The 17,234-nt window shown below is 41.8% G+C and overlaps 2 protein-coding genes across 2 annotated transcripts; both read left to right on the top strand.

The window, feature by feature from the left end:
• The first annotated feature begins 1,019 nt into the window (after positions 1–1,019).
• LOC110502672 (homeobox protein Nkx-2.5-like) lies at positions 1,020–5,573 on the top strand. Its single transcript, XM_021580897.3, has 2 exons — positions 1,020–2,259; positions 4,334–5,573. The coding sequence occupies exons 1-2, from the start codon at positions 1,869–1,871 to the stop codon at positions 4,963–4,965; spliced, it is 1,023 nt and encodes a 340-aa protein (XP_021436572.1). The 5' UTR covers positions 1,020–1,868; the 3' UTR covers positions 4,966–5,573.
• Positions 5,574–14,507: 8,934 nt separating this feature from the next.
• On the top strand, positions 14,508–16,438 carry LOC110502671 (uncharacterized). The gene is made up of 2 exons (XM_021580896.3): positions 14,508–15,116; positions 15,583–16,438. The coding sequence occupies exons 1-2, from the start codon at positions 14,768–14,770 to the stop codon at positions 16,095–16,097; spliced, it is 864 nt and encodes a 287-aa protein (XP_021436571.3). The 5' UTR covers positions 14,508–14,767; the 3' UTR covers positions 16,098–16,438.
• Positions 16,439–17,234: the final 796 nt, after the last annotated feature.

Here is a 17,234-nt window from a genome sequence, read left to right as displayed (position 1 = left end):
TCAACTAGGCAAAAAACATGTATTCAAAACAAATGTTTAAGCCATGTATTCAGAACAAATCTAGCTATTTAGAGTTATTCGTTGGCTGTAGACCACTTGTACCTGGTCACATTATATAGGATAGCTGCATCAACATTTGCAAGTGAATATTAGATTAGCCAATAAGGCCTTCGGAGCTTTACTATATGTTTGACTTCATCAATTTGAACGATAAATTAATTATTCACACAAGCATGCGAGGACAGACTAACAAATAATAGCTTAAGTAAATGCCTATAATTGTAGTCCTAATATTATTATAAATCATTAGACCAATGCCAATTATTATAGTTTGGATATTGTTTCAATGTAGCCTAATATAAATAAAAGCTATGTGCTATGATTTATCATATTTTCAACACAATTCTAAGACAGAAATATCGATATGCAATGTAAACGAAAATGTGTGTGAATGAATATGACAATGTTGTATTTAATGTTTTTTAAGGATTCTCTTGTCAGTTTTTGTTCGTTCGTTTAATAAATGTATGGGGGAAATGTATTCGTTTTGGTGTTTTTTTTTAAACGTGTTGTTGTTATTTTATACTCTTACCAAATACTAGGTACGCCTATATTCATTGTATTTAGTTATTGACCGGTAAAAAAAAAAAAATACTTCACACACTATAAATATACAAATGCACTTGTAAATGTCTGTAGAAGTAAGTGATTAGGTTACAAATGTACACTGTATAGTGTAGCCTATCAATTAGTAATACAGTAAAGCAATCGTTAGCCTATAATTCTGTTATAATCGACCCCCCCCCCCCATTATCTTATCCGCGGTTTGTGGAAACAGGAAAATAAGATTTGGGTTATCTAAGCGTGTGTGATGATAGGGAGAGTAGCCTAGAGAGAGAGAGAGGGAGAGAGAGAGTGCTTAAATCGGAAACTACACTGATAGCAACAGATAATGTGTCATTAATATCAGTATTCCTCTCTATGCTGCTTATCAGCATGTTTTCTTAGCCTATTAAACCAGCCAAAAAGAAACAGTCTCATCCGTGCAGGCCTCCACACACACTGACTCAATCTCCCGCTCTACATGAAAGACACATGCTTTTTCTTCTCCCATTTGTATAATGAGGAAGGCTACAACTATGTTGAGTTCATTATAGTTTCAGTCGGTTACTACTCCATTTTTACACTATTCAATGTGAGCTAAGCTATATGCAAACCATGAACAGATATATGATGAAAACCGGTCTCCTACCTGTACAGAAACTGCATGCAGACGCTCTGAGGGCTGATACCACATTCAAATTATTATAGCCTAGGCCTACCTCTTTTTACATTTCCCATTGAAATAAAGACGTATTAATTTAATGTAACATAATAGAACATTCCAATAGTTGTTACTTGATAATCTTCTCTAAACTCTAAATACCTAGAAGAGCTTGCGCCCTCGCTCCATGCAGTCACCGTCCCATTATCTCGTGACGTCACAGGGAGGAAAAGAAGCGTCCGCCTGAGTCCTCCAACAAAACAGAAACTGCATCTCACCAAATTCCCCAACAAGCTAAACAGACACGGTAGACGAGGCAGAGAGCGCAGGCCAGAGAGACGGGAGCTGTCACTTCACGAAATAAACCAGTCCTCTTTTGCATAACTCCATGAACAAACAACAAGCAAGGCTCAGCAATCATTCAGGCTACTGTAGAGGTTTTCTTTATTCTTCTTCAAAGAGACGAATAGACCCCCTTTTGGATCCGTTTACTCTTAAAAACCGTCTATCCAAACAAACACCTGCTTGAGGAGTTCTTTATGCTCGGATGAGCCACTTCACCAAGGGACTATAATTCCTACTTCATGTGAACGAATAGGTGCCGATGATAATAATGCTTCCTAGCCCTGTTATTTCTGCCTCCACCACGCCGTTCTCAGTCAAGGACATACTGAAGCTGGAGCTTCAGCAGCAGTCCCAGCAGCAGCGGCTCGCCTCACACCTTGGGCCGCCCCATGAGTGCTCTCACCCGGTGTCGCAGCAGCACCGCTTCGCCCTCCAGTCGCCCCCGTCTTGTATGCTGGCTGGCAGAAACAGGGACAGTCCCAGCCCCGGGCTCTTGGAGAGAGAGGCGGGGATGTCCTACCTGGGTAGTCTGACCGTGCAGGAGCGGCTGATGGAGACGGGTCTTGCCGGAGAGATATTCACTTCCCCGGGGCTACAGGGACACTCAGCCGACACCAGCCTGGAAGTTGAGCAGGAGGACATAGACTCCAGTAAGTCAGCGATTGATTACCAGTATACATAGTATCCTAACCATTTGATTTTAAAAGAAAGTATTATATTATATTATTCTAACTCTATTATGATTGCAGTATTCTAGATTATCAAGCTCATTAATTAAATCCAATTATATGATAATACACCCATACATATATATATATATATATATATATATATATATATGTTTTTCTTCTTCCATTTAACAAGAGACTACTTCAGTTAAACGATTACAATATTAGCGCCTTTTATAGAAAGCGATAGCTTTATTTTATGTGTCATCTACATAGATGGTTCACCTGTAAATAAATAGGTTTGGAGAAGAAAACGCTCCAAACGACAGCATTTTGACAAATTGTGCATGGCTGAATCGCCATATAAAAAATATGAGCAGTCCAACATCCTTCGCTTTTCAGAAATAATTTAAAGAGCCATGATGTTTTTCAGATACATGTACCTACTGCACTGAAAGGAACCTTTAGATAAGACAGAAATGTTGTTCCACGCAATTTATTTCCTTTTTTAGAAATTACAAGTCATATTGGGCCAAATGCTTTAATTAGGCCTATACGTTGCATATACCCTAATTATTTAATGCATTTACTCTTTAGGTTGATGTCAGCATTAGTGGGACTTCAAGTGTATTGGGACATTTGTGTTTGAGGGAACTGTACTATAGTAATTGTGCAACCCAAACACAACAAATGTCATTGGGTTTTTGCTAAATGGTTTTGTTTAGTGTGATTTCATTGCAGTGTGTGGTCAGGTTTCTTAGACAGGGTGACCCGTTGAAACGCATGAAAAAATACCATACATATGAAACCTTGAGCTAGAATAATAAGGCTGTCGTTCTGTCAAGTATAATTCAACGATCTAGCTTTTTAATAACCATTCATGTAAACAGAGTTGCAGGAAGTAGGAGTGCTGAGGGTGCTTCAGCACCCCCTGAGAAAACAGCATTGAATGACAGAGGAAGGCATTAGAGGGAAATAAAAGAAAGGAAACACAATTATGTACGAAAGGGAGGATAGAAAAGAGGCTCACTTCATGAAAGGGGACAGAATTTGGGGATAGTTGAGGTGTTTCAGTTATCCGGTAAAAGCTGTTCCGACGTCTTTAGTTAGATTTTCACGAAGAGCTTGGAATGTCCCGAAATCAGTGTTCTAAGGGCATGGAAAGGGTTCAATAAAATGTCATTGTATAAAAACAGAGAGTATGTTATCTACAAGCCTGCACAAAGGCTTATTGGTGAGTTCATAACAAGTGTGAGGTGAAGTGGAACACAAATTTATTTCTAATGAGAAAATAGTATCCCAGTTCATATTTTTCCAAAGTGTCCCACAAACACTGAAAGCCACGCTTTAGTAAAAGTAGGGGTCTGAGGTTGTTTTGGGGGTTTTAGCAACCCCTGAATAATAAATGATCAAGTTGTTTCATCATAAAATTGTAGATAAGACCTTAATTCATTAAAATAAACATCACCTGAGTATGGGTAGACTGATTTTGATTGTCTACATAGTGATCTACCAAAAAGTGTCCGACTTCTGCATATATCACCCTATTTAGACCAGGGGTGGGAAAGTGGTGGCACGAGGCCGTTTTGTAGAAAACATTTATCTCCATCCTAACTACATTTAACTTAGGGCCCCCAAAAGGCTAGGGACGGCTCTGACTACATGTGTGGCGGGTATGGATGTGAGTATGCAGACCCGCGAGCCACTGCCGCTATTCATGATGAGTTCAGATTTCTTGTGGCCCCCACCCCCATCAAAGTTCCCATTAAAATGAATACATATATTTGAAGTAAAACTAGTTTCAAGCCAGGGACTACACTAAAACAACAACATTTGAACAACAAATCATAGGAAGGACTATCTGATTTAATTTTATCTGATAGGTTAAATTTATATTTGTGTCATTGATTAGTAAAGACTCGAGATTACTTTTGAAAAACATCAGTAGCCTAACTATGGACCTCCAGGATTAGAATAGCTATTTTGTATAGAATGAAATAATTGATCAATCTGTCGTCAAATATGACTAAAATCTCTCTCCCCTCTCTTTCTGGAGAATCTTGTGGCCTAATAGGAGTGAGGGACTGCGAGGAGTCCACACAGGTGCACTCGGACTTGGAGAAACCCCCAAAACAGCAAAGGGCCCGGCGGAAACCACGGGTACTCTTTTCTCAGGCGCAGGTGTTCGAGCTCGAGCGGCGCTTCAAGCAGCAGCGTTACCTATCCGCCCCGGAGAGGGAACACCTGGCCAACACTCTGAAACTGACCTCCACACAGGTCAAAATATGGTTCCAGAACAGGAGGTATAAGTGTAAACGGCAGCGGCAGGACAAGACCCTAGAGATGGCCGGACACCCACACCATCCTCCCCCGCCTAGGAGAGTGGCAGTCCCGGTGCTGGTGCGTGATGGGAAGCCCTGCCTGGCTGGATCTCAGAACTATAATACATCCTACACTGTTGGAGCGGCCAGCTCCTATAGTTATAATGGCTACCCGGTTTACAATAACCCGGTGTATACTAACACTTACTCATGCACGTACTCTAGCCTGCCTGCTCTAGCGCCCAACACTCCTGCTAACGCCTTTATGAATATGGGTCTTGGGAACCTGGGCGTGTCGCAATCTCAGGCCCAAACACCACAGGGAACAGCCTGCCAAGGAACTCTGCAGGGCATTCGGGCCTGGTAGCTGAATGTGTTGATCTCCAGTTGAATAACATTTGCTTTGTTGATCAAGCGTTGATGAAGTTGATAACTAACTTACAGTATTTTGAGATAAGTAAAAACCTTTATGTGTCCCTTGCTGCACAATAAGGATTTATCGTTGAAAGTCGTAATATTGAGACAAATTTTGTACAAAGAGATTAGATGTTTCATCATCAACGGCAAAAACGTGTTTTTAAAAGTTGGACTATTCCAAAGTCACTGTTGGATATAGATATATACTGTGACAGGATTGTATACTGCCTAAATACCCATGCGCAATTTGGGATAAACTATTGGGTGCTTATCACTCAGGATGTGAATGGCCTATGCTGGCAAACATTAGCAATGATTATATCTGAGCGCTTTACTTAAAAAATATGACTTTACATGTAGCCTACTACAAATGGCAAAGGGGGCGTTGCCAGTGAAAACATTCTACATCATATCAGGACATCCCCAAATGTATACTTTTTTTTTTTGTTAATTTGAGATGTATCCTTGTGCATCTGAACAATGCCTGCTGATTGTGTTTTGTTGCTGAGGAAAATAAGCATTTATTGAGAAATAAAGTGAAACATTTTGGTATCAAAATGAAGGCATATGTTGATTATATATTCAGAGGGAAAATGCAACTGTGGTATCTTTTGCACTCTCCATCGTAGTTTTATGAAACTTTAGGTGTCTGGTCAAGTTCCTTCAAGCCCATTTAGAAAAGGTGTGTTGTGTTTCTACATAAACGCATAAATATGTGCGCACAAATTTCGGATTTATTCATGGCGTTTTTAAAATGCTTTGATTGACAGTGGTTGAAACCGTAGGCCTAGCCTACTTTCTGATACTATATGTTCTCATTATTGGCCAATGGTTTGGTTTTGTACACGTTCTCCAGAAGCGCCCCGCACTTCAAGGGCGTTTGGTCTCTGTTTTGCATTCAGTTTCACATTACTTTTCCAGAACGACGCTTATGCTGATTATTTGTAATCTAAAGATACAACTAAACTTAAGAAAATATCACCAAAAATACATAACGATTAAAGCAAATTGATTGTCTTCATGTTATGCTATGTTATGCTATTCCAAAAATAAATGTTTGAGATATGGTTCCAGCATACTGTTCGCCATGGAAGGCCGTTTTCCAGCCGTCGCTTTGGAAGAGCTGAAGAGAGAGGCAAATATAGCAGAGTAGGACAGGAACACAGACAGACACAGACAAGAGCCAGAACTCAGACAGAATGGAAAATTTAGAATTTAGGCTAGAGACGTTATCCAGACAATGCGCACCCACGGAGGGCCCACAAAGACACTCTAGGCTAGCATACTATGCTGAACTGATCTCTTATTAATGGCCTAGTATAGAGCCCCACAGTGGAGGTATCTTAATACCCATAAAACCTCGCGGTCAAACAGGGAAATGGTTCCTGTCGTTTATCCAACTTTTTTTTTTTTAGAAACACTTCTAACAAGGGCAGTGTTTTTTGTAGGCTTACCCTGTCATGACGATTTGTTAACCATGTAAATCTCTCTCGTGACTTTTATCAACATAGTCGGTTCTATTTACGCTCAGATTTTTGAAAATAGTACTTAGTATTAAATTAGAAACTATGTAAGACTACAAATCCCTGAAGGTTCCGGCACATTATTTCTAGCGGACATCTTTGCTAACAGGTATTGTGTCAATTTAAAACTTGATCAAGACAGTTCAGCTTCTAATTAGGGTTGTCACTCATCTGCAAATCAGGGATGTGGCTTTTCTGGTCTACCTGTACACAAATTAGTCACAAAGAAATACACAATTATATGGTATGGGAGCGGGAGCGGGCACCAAAGGCAACTCACGAATCAACCATCCCAGGTGTCCGCTCACCTGAATACGTTATATCAATTCATTAGATATCCCACAACAAAGGACATCAAGCACAGTCATTCATACATTTGTGGGGCCAGCTAATAAACAATATGCAAAGTCTGATATGGTGGGTGTTCTTGTATAACAGTCTAAATGTAGCTTATAGGTAGGAGGTGAAATCTAATTCATAATTTAAACCATGTGGAGACAAGCTCTCACAGTTTCACTGCAGAATAAGACGTTCATCCACATTCTCCAAATGTAAAATGTCGACGTCCTTTTGTTTTTCCTACTGCTCAATATTATTCAATTTCTCCAAATGTCAAATTTCGAAGTCCAAGGTTAAGTTAAGGAACTCACTCAATGCAAATGGTTACGGTAAGGGTTAAGGTTTGGGATAGGGTTAAAACCAACATTTAAAAAAATAGTGTCCATGACTGGGATCGAACACACAACATTCTGATCCAGAGTCATGGGGCCACACATGGGATGACTCATGGGGTAATAGTGCTCCCTGTTTCCTCTATTGGCCGGTTTTGAAGGCATTTCCCTCAGGACATCATAGATGTCGAATTTCGATGTCAGTCTTGAACAATCTTGATGGTCTAGGAATGGTATGAGTGGGGAGAGGAAAACTGAAAGCTACCTGTTATTAGCAGAAAGGTTTGGAACTCTCTTTGTTATTGGTCTATTAATGAATTTACCACTGCCAAAACTCCCTCCCACCCAAAACAAGCTGACATTTCAGGCGGTCTTTTCAAACAGCTTTTACACTAAAAAGGGCATTATGATAATTTTCACAATTTCACAGTATTATTCCAACCTCATAGTGTGGAAATATATGACTGCACCAGGCCTTTAACCTTTGAAACTGAAATCAGACTGATTTGCCATAATTCGATTTGTCATTGGATGAAGGCCTAAACCAATCAGAAACACTGATTGCATAGTTGGGTTTTTCCACTACTTTTGCCTTTGAGGAAATGTCACTGTGTTCTCATGGTAACTTCCATCCAACTTCCCACCTATAACATGGGAAACATCCAACTGGGCACACACTGGTTGAATCAATGTTATTTCAACGAAATTACGTTGAACCAATGTGGATAAGACATTGAATTGATGTCTGTGCCCAGTGGGATGGACTTCCTCACAGTCCCCAAATAAAGGATGATATTCAATTGGACGAGAGAGTGGCATAGTTTGGGTTTACAAAGGAGGAATTCATATAACTTTGATCTCTAGGTCTCCATATCACTGCAGCTCATTATAGAGACAGCTAACCGTTTTAAACAAACGGCCTGCCTCTCTATATAGGCCTACACAGGACTGATCCGATACGAAGACGCCATTAATGGAGATGAATAGAAACGTAAACAGTGTTTGTCTCCAGTGATAGGCCGCTTCCCCTGGCTAGTGCACTGCCGGTAGAGGATACCTGTGTCAGGGTAAGTGGCAGAGAGACGCAAAAGTAAATAGAGATGGCGACAGGAAGGCGATGCCTGAGGACGCGCTGTGTGTATGTGTGTGTGTCACAGCGTGTGTGCGTGCCCGTGTGTGTGTGTGGAGAGAGTAAGTGCCACAGCCGTGATTGCTATCTATTGCTGTCAAAGACTGCTCATCCAAAAGGCGCACGGCGTTAACAGAGTTTCTTATAACAGTCTCCCAGTGTTACAGAGAACAAAGGCCAAATATAGAGTAGACCTATAGACAGCTATAGGCCTAGCGGAGGAACTTAAATATTGATAGCCCACATTACTCTCTCATCCTGGTCTACCCGAGCAGCAGCAGCTGTCAGCGGGGTTGGGGAATGACAGAGATGTGCTCCGGATCCCCGGATGGAAAGAGGAGAGGCATATATAAACATGTCTAGGCTGTTAACGGCATTATATAGGCCTATGTAGGCTATATGTTTGCAATATCTATGCTTCTGTGTAAATGTGAATCATACAGTATTTTAGGAGATTGTGATGATGCTGAAAAAAGTAATTCGTCGTTATGCATATAAGCCTACAATAGCTAGCCTACAAAGATCCTGTAATATAGGCTACCATGAACACCTGTAGGTTTGCTTAACAGAATTTCCATGACTTCTTCTCCAGGCATGTTTTGACACCTTAGGGCTGTGTGTTCTCTTTCGTCAGAGCAGAGAGAAAGAGAGACCTATCTGTTTAGTCAGGGGACGAAAACAAAACACAACCAAGGAGCAAGAACACTCACCTGTCATCACATCATCACATCATCTCATAAATGAAAGGTAGGCTCGAAAGTTGCCCAATATGGACAGAGAGACAGAGAGGGAGGTGTGTGTGCGTGCGGAGGGGGACTGCGAGTTGCTGCGGATAAAGGTAATGTGTGTATTTAGGTAGACTATTTTAAATTAGGTTATTGAGCTTTTTTTAAAAGCTCTATTGCGTAAAAGGGCACTCAAGACTAGGCTAATGACAGAAAAATCCAATCACAAAAAAATATAAACAACTGAAAATGTAGGACAAAAAAAATCCCAAGAAAGTAAAAACAATGGAATGTCTCAATAAACGCATTATCAAACATGAAACATTATTAAAATAATGTGTAGTGACGTCTTATGTAAACAGTTTCCAACAATTATTGTATTTATAGGATATATAGGAAACCCTAATTATGTCATCAGGACACATTTTCATTTAAGATCATTTAAGATCCTGATTTCATTTAAGATCCTGATTTCAGGGTTGTCTATTCAGATTATTATTGTTCTATTGTGAAGGTGTTCTATTGTTCTATTGCTCTGTGTTGGAACCACTCCTCAAGGCGCAGGGCTGTATTTCCATACTCTCTCAAACCCATGTTATGACTGAGCCATTTTACTGAGTGTGGTAATCATTACTACCACAGGGCGGCGCTACTTACTCATTAACTAACTAACATTGACAGCAAGTTAAATGAAGGTGAGCGGATTACTTCAAGAATGTAGGCTATTATATTCCAGGGCAAAGATCCTCTGAGTCTTCCCTTTTCCAAATCAGTTTGCCATGGTTGCCAGAAGAGCTGCTGTAAGATGGATGATGATGTTCTTTCTGTTGCTGAAATGTTCTAGCTTCTAAATCACCTGTCAAACTCATTCCAAGGAGGGCCGAGTGTCTGCGGGTTTTAACTCCACCCTTGTACTTGATCGATTAATTAAGGTCACCAATTAGTAAAGAACATCCCTTGCCTGATTGTCTAGGTCTTAATTGAAAGGAAAAAACGAAAACCTGCAGATGGCATTGAGGAGTACACCACATCAGTCACTGGCTTCATCAATAAGTGCATCGATGACGTCATCCCCACAGTGATCGTACGTACATACCCCAACCAGAAACCATGGATTACAGGCAACATTTGCACTGAGCTAAAGGGTAGAGCTACCGCTTTCAAGGAGCGGGACTCTAATCCCAGACGACTGTACTCCCTGTTCACTCATGACTGCACGGCCAGGCACGACTCCAACACCATCATTAAATTTGCAGATGACACAACAGTAGGCCTGATCACCGACAACAACGAGAAAGCTTATAGGGAGGAGGTCAGAAACCTGGCCGTGTGGTGCCAGGACAACAACATCTCCATCAATGTGATCAAGACAAAGGAGATGATTGTGGACTACAGGTTGAGAGCTTTGAGTTCCTTGGTGTCCACATCACCAACAAACTGACATGGTTCAAGCACACCATGAATGTTGTGAAGCAGACACAACAATACTTATTCCCCCTCAGGAGACTGAAAAGATTTGGCATGGGTCCTCAGGTCCTCAAAAGGTTCTACAGCTGCACCATCGAGAGCTGATTGCATCACTGCCTGGTATGGCAATTGCTCAGCCTCCGACCTCAACGCACTACAGAGGGTAGTGCGTAAAGCCTAGTACATCACTGGGGCTAAGCTGCCTGCCATCCAGGATCTCTACACCAGGCGATGTCAGAGGAAGGCCCTAAAGACTCCAGCCACCTTAGTCATAGACTGTTCTCTCTGCTACAACATTGCAAACAGCTTCTACCCGCAAGCCATAAGACTCCTGAACATCTAGTCATATGGCTACCCAGACTATTTGCATTACCTCCCCCTCTCTCCACACCACTGCCACTCTCTGTTTTCCTCTATAGATAGTTACTTTAGTTAACTCTGCCTACATGTACACACTACCTCAACTAACCGGTGCCCCCGCACATTGACTCTGTACCGGCACCCCTCTGTATATATTGTTATTTTTTACTGCTGCTCTTTAATTACTTGATACTTTTATCTCTTATTCTTATCCATTTTTTTTTAACTGCACTGTTGGTTAGAGGCTCATAAGTAAGCATTTCACTGTAAGGTCTAAAACTGTTGTATTTGGCACAGGTGACTAATAAAATTTGATTTGATATGATTATAAGAAATCCCGCTATGCCCTCCGACGAACCATCAAACAGGCAATGCGTCAATACAGGACTAAGATTGAATCGTACTACACTGGCTCCGTACTACACTGGCTCCGACACTTGTCGGAAGTGGCAGGGCTTGCAAACCCTTACAGACTACAAAGGGAAACACAACCGAGAGCTGCCCAGTGACACGAGCCTACCAGACGAGCCTACCAGACTAGCTGGTATCAATATTGCTTGCTCGCTTCGAGGCAAGCAATATTGAAGCATATATGAGATCATCAGCTGTTCAGGACGACTGTGTGATCACGCTCTCTGTAGCCGATGTGACTAAGAGCTTTAGACAGGTCAACATTCACAAGGCCGCAGGTCCAGATGGATTACCAGGATGTGTACTCAAAGCATGCGCTGACCAACTGGCAAGTGTCTTCACTCACATTTTCAACCTCTCCCTGTCTGAGTCTGTAATACCAACATGTTTCAAGCAGACCAACATAGTCCCTGTGCCCAAGAACACCAAGGTAAACTGTCTAAATGACTACAGACCTGTAGCCCTGTAGACCTGTCTGTAGCCATGAAGTGCTTTGAAAGGGTGGTCATGGCTCACATCAACACCATTATCCCAGAAACCCTTGACCAACTCCAATTTGCATAATACCGCCGCAACAGAGCCACAGATGATGCAATCTCTATTGCACTCCACACTGCCCTTTCCCACCTGGACAAAAGGAACACCTGTGTGCTTTTCATTGACTACAGCTCAGCGTTCAACACCATAGTGCCCTCAAAGCTCATCACTAAGCTAAGGACCCTGGTACTAAACACCTCCCTCTGCAATTGGATCCTGGACTTCCTGATGGGCTGCCCCCAGGCGATAAGGGTAGGGAACAACACATCTACCACACTGATCCTCAACACAGGGGCCCCTTGGGGTGCGTGCTCAATCGCCTCCTGTACTCCCTGTTCACTCATGACTATATGGCCAAGCACAACTCCAACACCAACATTGAGTTTGCAGATGACACAACAGTGGTAGGCCTGATCACCGACAACGATGAGACAGCCAATAGGGAGGAGGTCAGAGACCTGGCAGTGTGGTGCCAGAATAACAACCTCTCCCTCGAAGTGATCAAGACAAAGGAGATGATTGTGGATTACAGGAAAAGGAGCACCGAGCATGCCCCCATTCTCATCGAAGGGGCTGTAATGGAACAGGTTGAGAGCTTCAAGTTCCTTGGTGTCCACATCACCAATGAACTATCATGGTCCAAACACACCAAGACAGTTGTGAAGAGGGCATGACAACACCTATTCTCCCCCAGGAGACTGAAAAGATTTGACATGGGTCCTCAGATCCTCAAAAGGTTCTACAGCTGCACCATCGAGAGCATGGGTGCATCACCGCCTGGTATGGAAACTCCTTGGCCTCCAACCGTAAGGTACTACAGAGGGTAGTGCGTACGGCCCAGTACATCACTGGCATCCAGGACCTCTATACCAGGCAGTGTCAGAGGAAGACCCTAAAAATTGCCAATGACTCCAGTCACCCTAGTCATAGACTGTTTTCTCTGCTTCCGCACGGCAAGTGGTACCGGAGTGCCAAGTTTAAGTCCGAAAGGCTTCTTAAAGAGCAACAATAAAATAACAGTAGCGAGGGGATACCGATACAGAGTCAATGTGCAAGGACACAAGTAATATGTACATGTAGGTAGAGGTAAAGTGACTATGCATAGATAATAAACAGAGAGTAGTAGCAGTGTAAAAATGGGACAATCTAAATAGTCTGGGTAGCCATTTGATTAGCTGTTCAGGAGTCTTATGGCTTGGGGGTAGAAGGGGTTAAGTATTTGTTATTTTTATATATTTTTTTACTTCAGTTTATTTTAGTAAATACTTTCTTAACAATTATTTTTCTTAAAACTGCATTGTTGGTTAAGTAAGGGCTTGTATGTAAGCATTTCACGGAACCTGTTGTATTCTGCGCATGTGATAAATAAAATGTGTTTTGATTTGATTTGATTTGAAACCCGGCCCTTCTTGGAATGAGTTTGACACCCCTGTTCAAAATCAATGGCAGTCACTTTACAACTCACCTTCACATTTTTCTAAAATCGCAAGCTAATTGAGGTGCTCATTGGTTTCTCAATTCCTTTCTTCACTTGACCATAACTAAGCTATGTTGTTGTTAGGCCTTCTATCTGTAAACAATCTGCAGACAAAAGTCTTCTTAATACAGTTATATATTGCAAGATCCTCTGATAACAAAAGTTACTAAGGCCTAAATGTTCTGCCCATCCTTTCTACAAATACAGGAAATGCCACACCTGCGAAAATCACGAGGGTAATCAGGCTTCACTCACTTTACAAACACTGACCTACATTATATAGGTCAACTACATTTACCTGACATATGATCCGTTATGTACACAAGTAAACTTTAAATAGTACTTTGATTGAAGTCATTTCGGTGAAAGTTTTGCAGCGTTTGATCCATGGGACATGCATAGCCTACTGTTTAGGCCATTTTAGGCATTATTTCAGCTTCAAATCCTTATCAAGGCAAAAGCACAGGAAAGGTGATTAGGACTATAAAAAATGTAATCATGAGAAAAATAAAAAACACATGAAAGTAACTATTTGATACTAGTTACAACCAAATGGACAGAGGGGCGCAGTACACATTTGTGGACCAAAATTATAAACAAAATACTATATGCCAGCTCCCTGTTTTAATGTCACCCTCTTTACTAAATTTAATGTAGGCTAATATTGAAATGCAAAGGCCTATGCAATTCCTATAGTGTGGATAGCTTATTAGGCCTGAGGCGGTGAGGCTATAGCGCACGACGGTCTCCAAATCCATTGTTATTGATTCTTCATAACACATTAAAACCAGATAAGAGTAGGCTTCACAAGTACAATGTTCTTAGATCTTGCAGAGCTCCGCGAGCCAATAGCCCATCACAGATTGCACCTCGAACAAAATCACCCCAACTGCAGACCTTTCCCATAACTGTTGACGGTCACTACTTTCTCCTCATTCCTATAACAACTGATGTCAAACTGAAACATACGTTTTAAAGGTCTGAATTTGTGCTTCCTCCATCCCTCATAGTCCATAACACTTATACAATCACTGCAGACTTTTCCTCCTTGTCTTCAAATGACGCAAGTTTATCAAATGTATCTCTCCGTCCTCAAATAAAGTCAAGCGCTTGAGGGATAGACGTACAGGGCAAGGCGGTCTGGGGCGGGGATAACTAGGCCAGACAGCCAATCAGCGCAGGCTTCAATGGCAGTACTGAGAGTTGTAGTGCAGACATGACATCCAATGACACCTCGGCTGTTGATTAGACCAGAGGCTGTTTCACCGCAATTAAATCATCTCCGGAGAAGATCGAGAGAGAAGAGCAACTGACAACCCAATCAATACCAGTAGATTTGAGACTTTTGAGGGGTCTCTGGATGGGGGTCGCACGACTTTAGAGAGCAGGTTGAGAGAGTAGCCTAACAAAACTTCGGTTGTGATAAAAAATTGGTTTTGCGTAAATGTTATCATGGCGCTGGACTGCTCCTCTTTCTCCATCAAGGACATCCTCACCCGCGGACGTGACGCGCGAGACAACATTCCAACTTCACGGAATCTGACAGAACTCTGCACGTTAAAGCTGGCCTCCATCAACCAGGACCGGCAAACCGAGAGCAGGGATGGGAGCTTGAGGGGCCCCGGATCATCCACTTCGGATTGCAGTGACGAGCACAAAGGGGATGAGATGGAGATGAAACACATCCGCCAAGGAAGTATTAGTTCCTCTCCTGGTTTGGGAGACATCAGGAACCCTACGTTCGAGTTCGGTAGTGAAGAGTCCACTGGGGAGGAGGCGGAACACATGGCATGCAAAAAAGGTACTTCGCCCTCTGACTGTTTATAATATTATTTATATCGACCATGAATCTAAATGCAATTATAAACTGGGTGGTTCGAGCCCTGAATGCGGATTGGCTAAAAGCCGTATTCCACGGGTGTGACAAAACATGACTTTGTACTGTTCCAATTGTGTTGGTAAGCAGTTTATAATAACAATAAGTCACCTCGGGGGTTTGTGGTATATGGCCAATATATATATAGGCCTAAGAGTACAATTATAACCCTACTTACTGGCTTTGAACTTGTAGCCTAATTTATTGAGTAATAAACATAAATGTAAGTACTTGCAGTCATCTTCACTTGAAGGACATTTTGTGGAAACACGCGGTGTCCTGGAGAGATAAAGACTGGCTAGCCTACGTTGTTGCTATTTGAAAAATAAAGAGGTCGCCTGTTTACCAAATAACCACAAGAGCTTTTACTTTTCTCTTTCTTCCAATACAGACATAAACAACAAACAACCCAGTATCTATCAGGACAAACAGAGGAAGGAAGAGGTGAATGAGAGGGAGAGTAGTCACAGCACCGTGGGCCAATCCATATCTGGTAACAAGAAGCGCTCCCGTGCGGCCTTCACCCACGCGCAGGTCTACGAGCTAGAGCGTCGGTTTAACTTGCAGCGCTACCTGTCCGGTCCCGAACGGGCGAATTTGGCGGGCGCCCTGAAGCTCACGGAAACCCAGGTGAAAATCTGGTTCCAGAACCGGAGATATAAGACCAAACGGCGGCAGATGGCGGCCGAAATTGCCGCTTGTAGCTCCTCTACACCAGCCACACTGGCTAAGAAAGTGGCCGTGAAGATCCTGGTTCGAGACGATCAGAGACAGTACCGAGGGGACGAGCTGAATCGTCCGCCTGCTCTGCCACTATATACGGCCTACCAATATGGATACAACCCCTACATGTACTGCTTCCAGACAGGAATCTCTAGCAATGCGCTTTGTGGGGGGATGCATTGACACAATGGTGTAGCTACAATTCCTCATGGCATTCATTAACTTTATGGACTTACTAAAATATGAAAAAGGCACTGGATAACCAGACGACATTTCTACATGCGTCTATGTGTAGCTAAATACTTTCTTTATTCTCTATTGGAGAGTGAGGTCGTTTCAAAGCACAGGGAGCTTTTTGATACTGTATACTGCAAGGCAAATGGGCCTATAGACATTACACTGACAACATTGATGGATACAGCAAGATGTAGTAGCCTAGATAACAATATTGGAATTATTACGCAGGAATGTGCATCGAGTTTAATTGTATAGCCAACTAATAACTAAATAAAGCTTAAAAACTAGTTGGGAGTCATCATTATCCTAATGACATTGTTAACACACACACAAAGTTGATAACTCATTATAAAAGAGGAAAGGGGTACATTCAACTGTGTCTTCCGCATTTAACCTAACCCCTCCAAATCAGAGAGGTGCGAGGACTTCCATAATCGACATCTACGACGCCCGGGGAACAGTACTGCCTTGCTCAGAGGTAGAAGGACAGATTTTTACCTTGTCAGCTCAGGGATTCGATCAAGCAACCTTTCGTTACTGGCCCAACGATATAACCACTAGGCTACATGAGGAATATTGGTTACTTTAGGATTATGAAACAATGTAGGCTAATATCAAGTGCTAAATCGAAATAAACACAATTTACATTTCTAACATTTTCATACACCTTTGATATCCTTCTCGATCTAAGCCTTGAACTTAATAGGTCTAATAACTTTTCACATTAGTCGATCGCATATATGCAATAGATTCGTTAAAACATTGATACAACACAAATGCAATTGAAATACTTAGGTAAAATAAGGATTGCTATTCTCCAAATTAAGCCAACATCCATCTTCATGAAATTATTAAATTCGTAAGAGGAAAAAACAAATATATGGATTTCAAAATATTGTGGGATTTTTTCCAAACATTCTTAAGGATTGATAACGAATTTCATCATGGCAGACACAATATAAGTACCAATAATATCTGCATTGTTTCTGCATTTAGCTGCCTGTTAGAAGTTGAACCCACAATATGTGAACAGAAAACTTACACAACATGACGATGCAAAAGACGTTGCACTAATGAGGACGT

The sequence above is a fragment of the Oncorhynchus mykiss genome, chromosome 23, assembly GCF_057628025.1.
Source record: "Oncorhynchus mykiss isolate SJ-2025 chromosome 23, ASM5762802v1, whole genome shotgun sequence".
NCBI lineage: Eukaryota > Metazoa > Chordata > Actinopteri > Salmoniformes > Salmonidae > Oncorhynchus > Oncorhynchus mykiss.
Note: the sequence above shows the minus strand (reverse complement) of the source record. Positions and strands in the feature narration are given on the sequence as shown.

Bases quoted from the DNA above. Each gene is read 5' to 3' on its own strand.
- LOC110502672 (XM_021580897.3), top strand. From the start codon at position 1,869: ATGATAATAATGCTTCCTAGCCCTGTTATTTCTGCCTCCACCACGCCG. The intron at 2,260-4,333 runs GTAAGTCAGCGA...CTCTTTCTGGAG, and splicing joins GCAGGAGGACATAGACTCCA to AATCTTGTGGCCTAATAGGA.
- LOC110502671 (XM_021580896.3), top strand. From the start codon at position 14,768: ATGGCGCTGGACTGCTCCTCTTTCTCCATCAAGGACATCCTCACCCGC. The intron at 15,117-15,582 runs GTACTTCGCCCT...CTTCCAATACAG, and splicing joins ACACATGGCATGCAAAAAAG to ACATAAACAACAAACAACCC.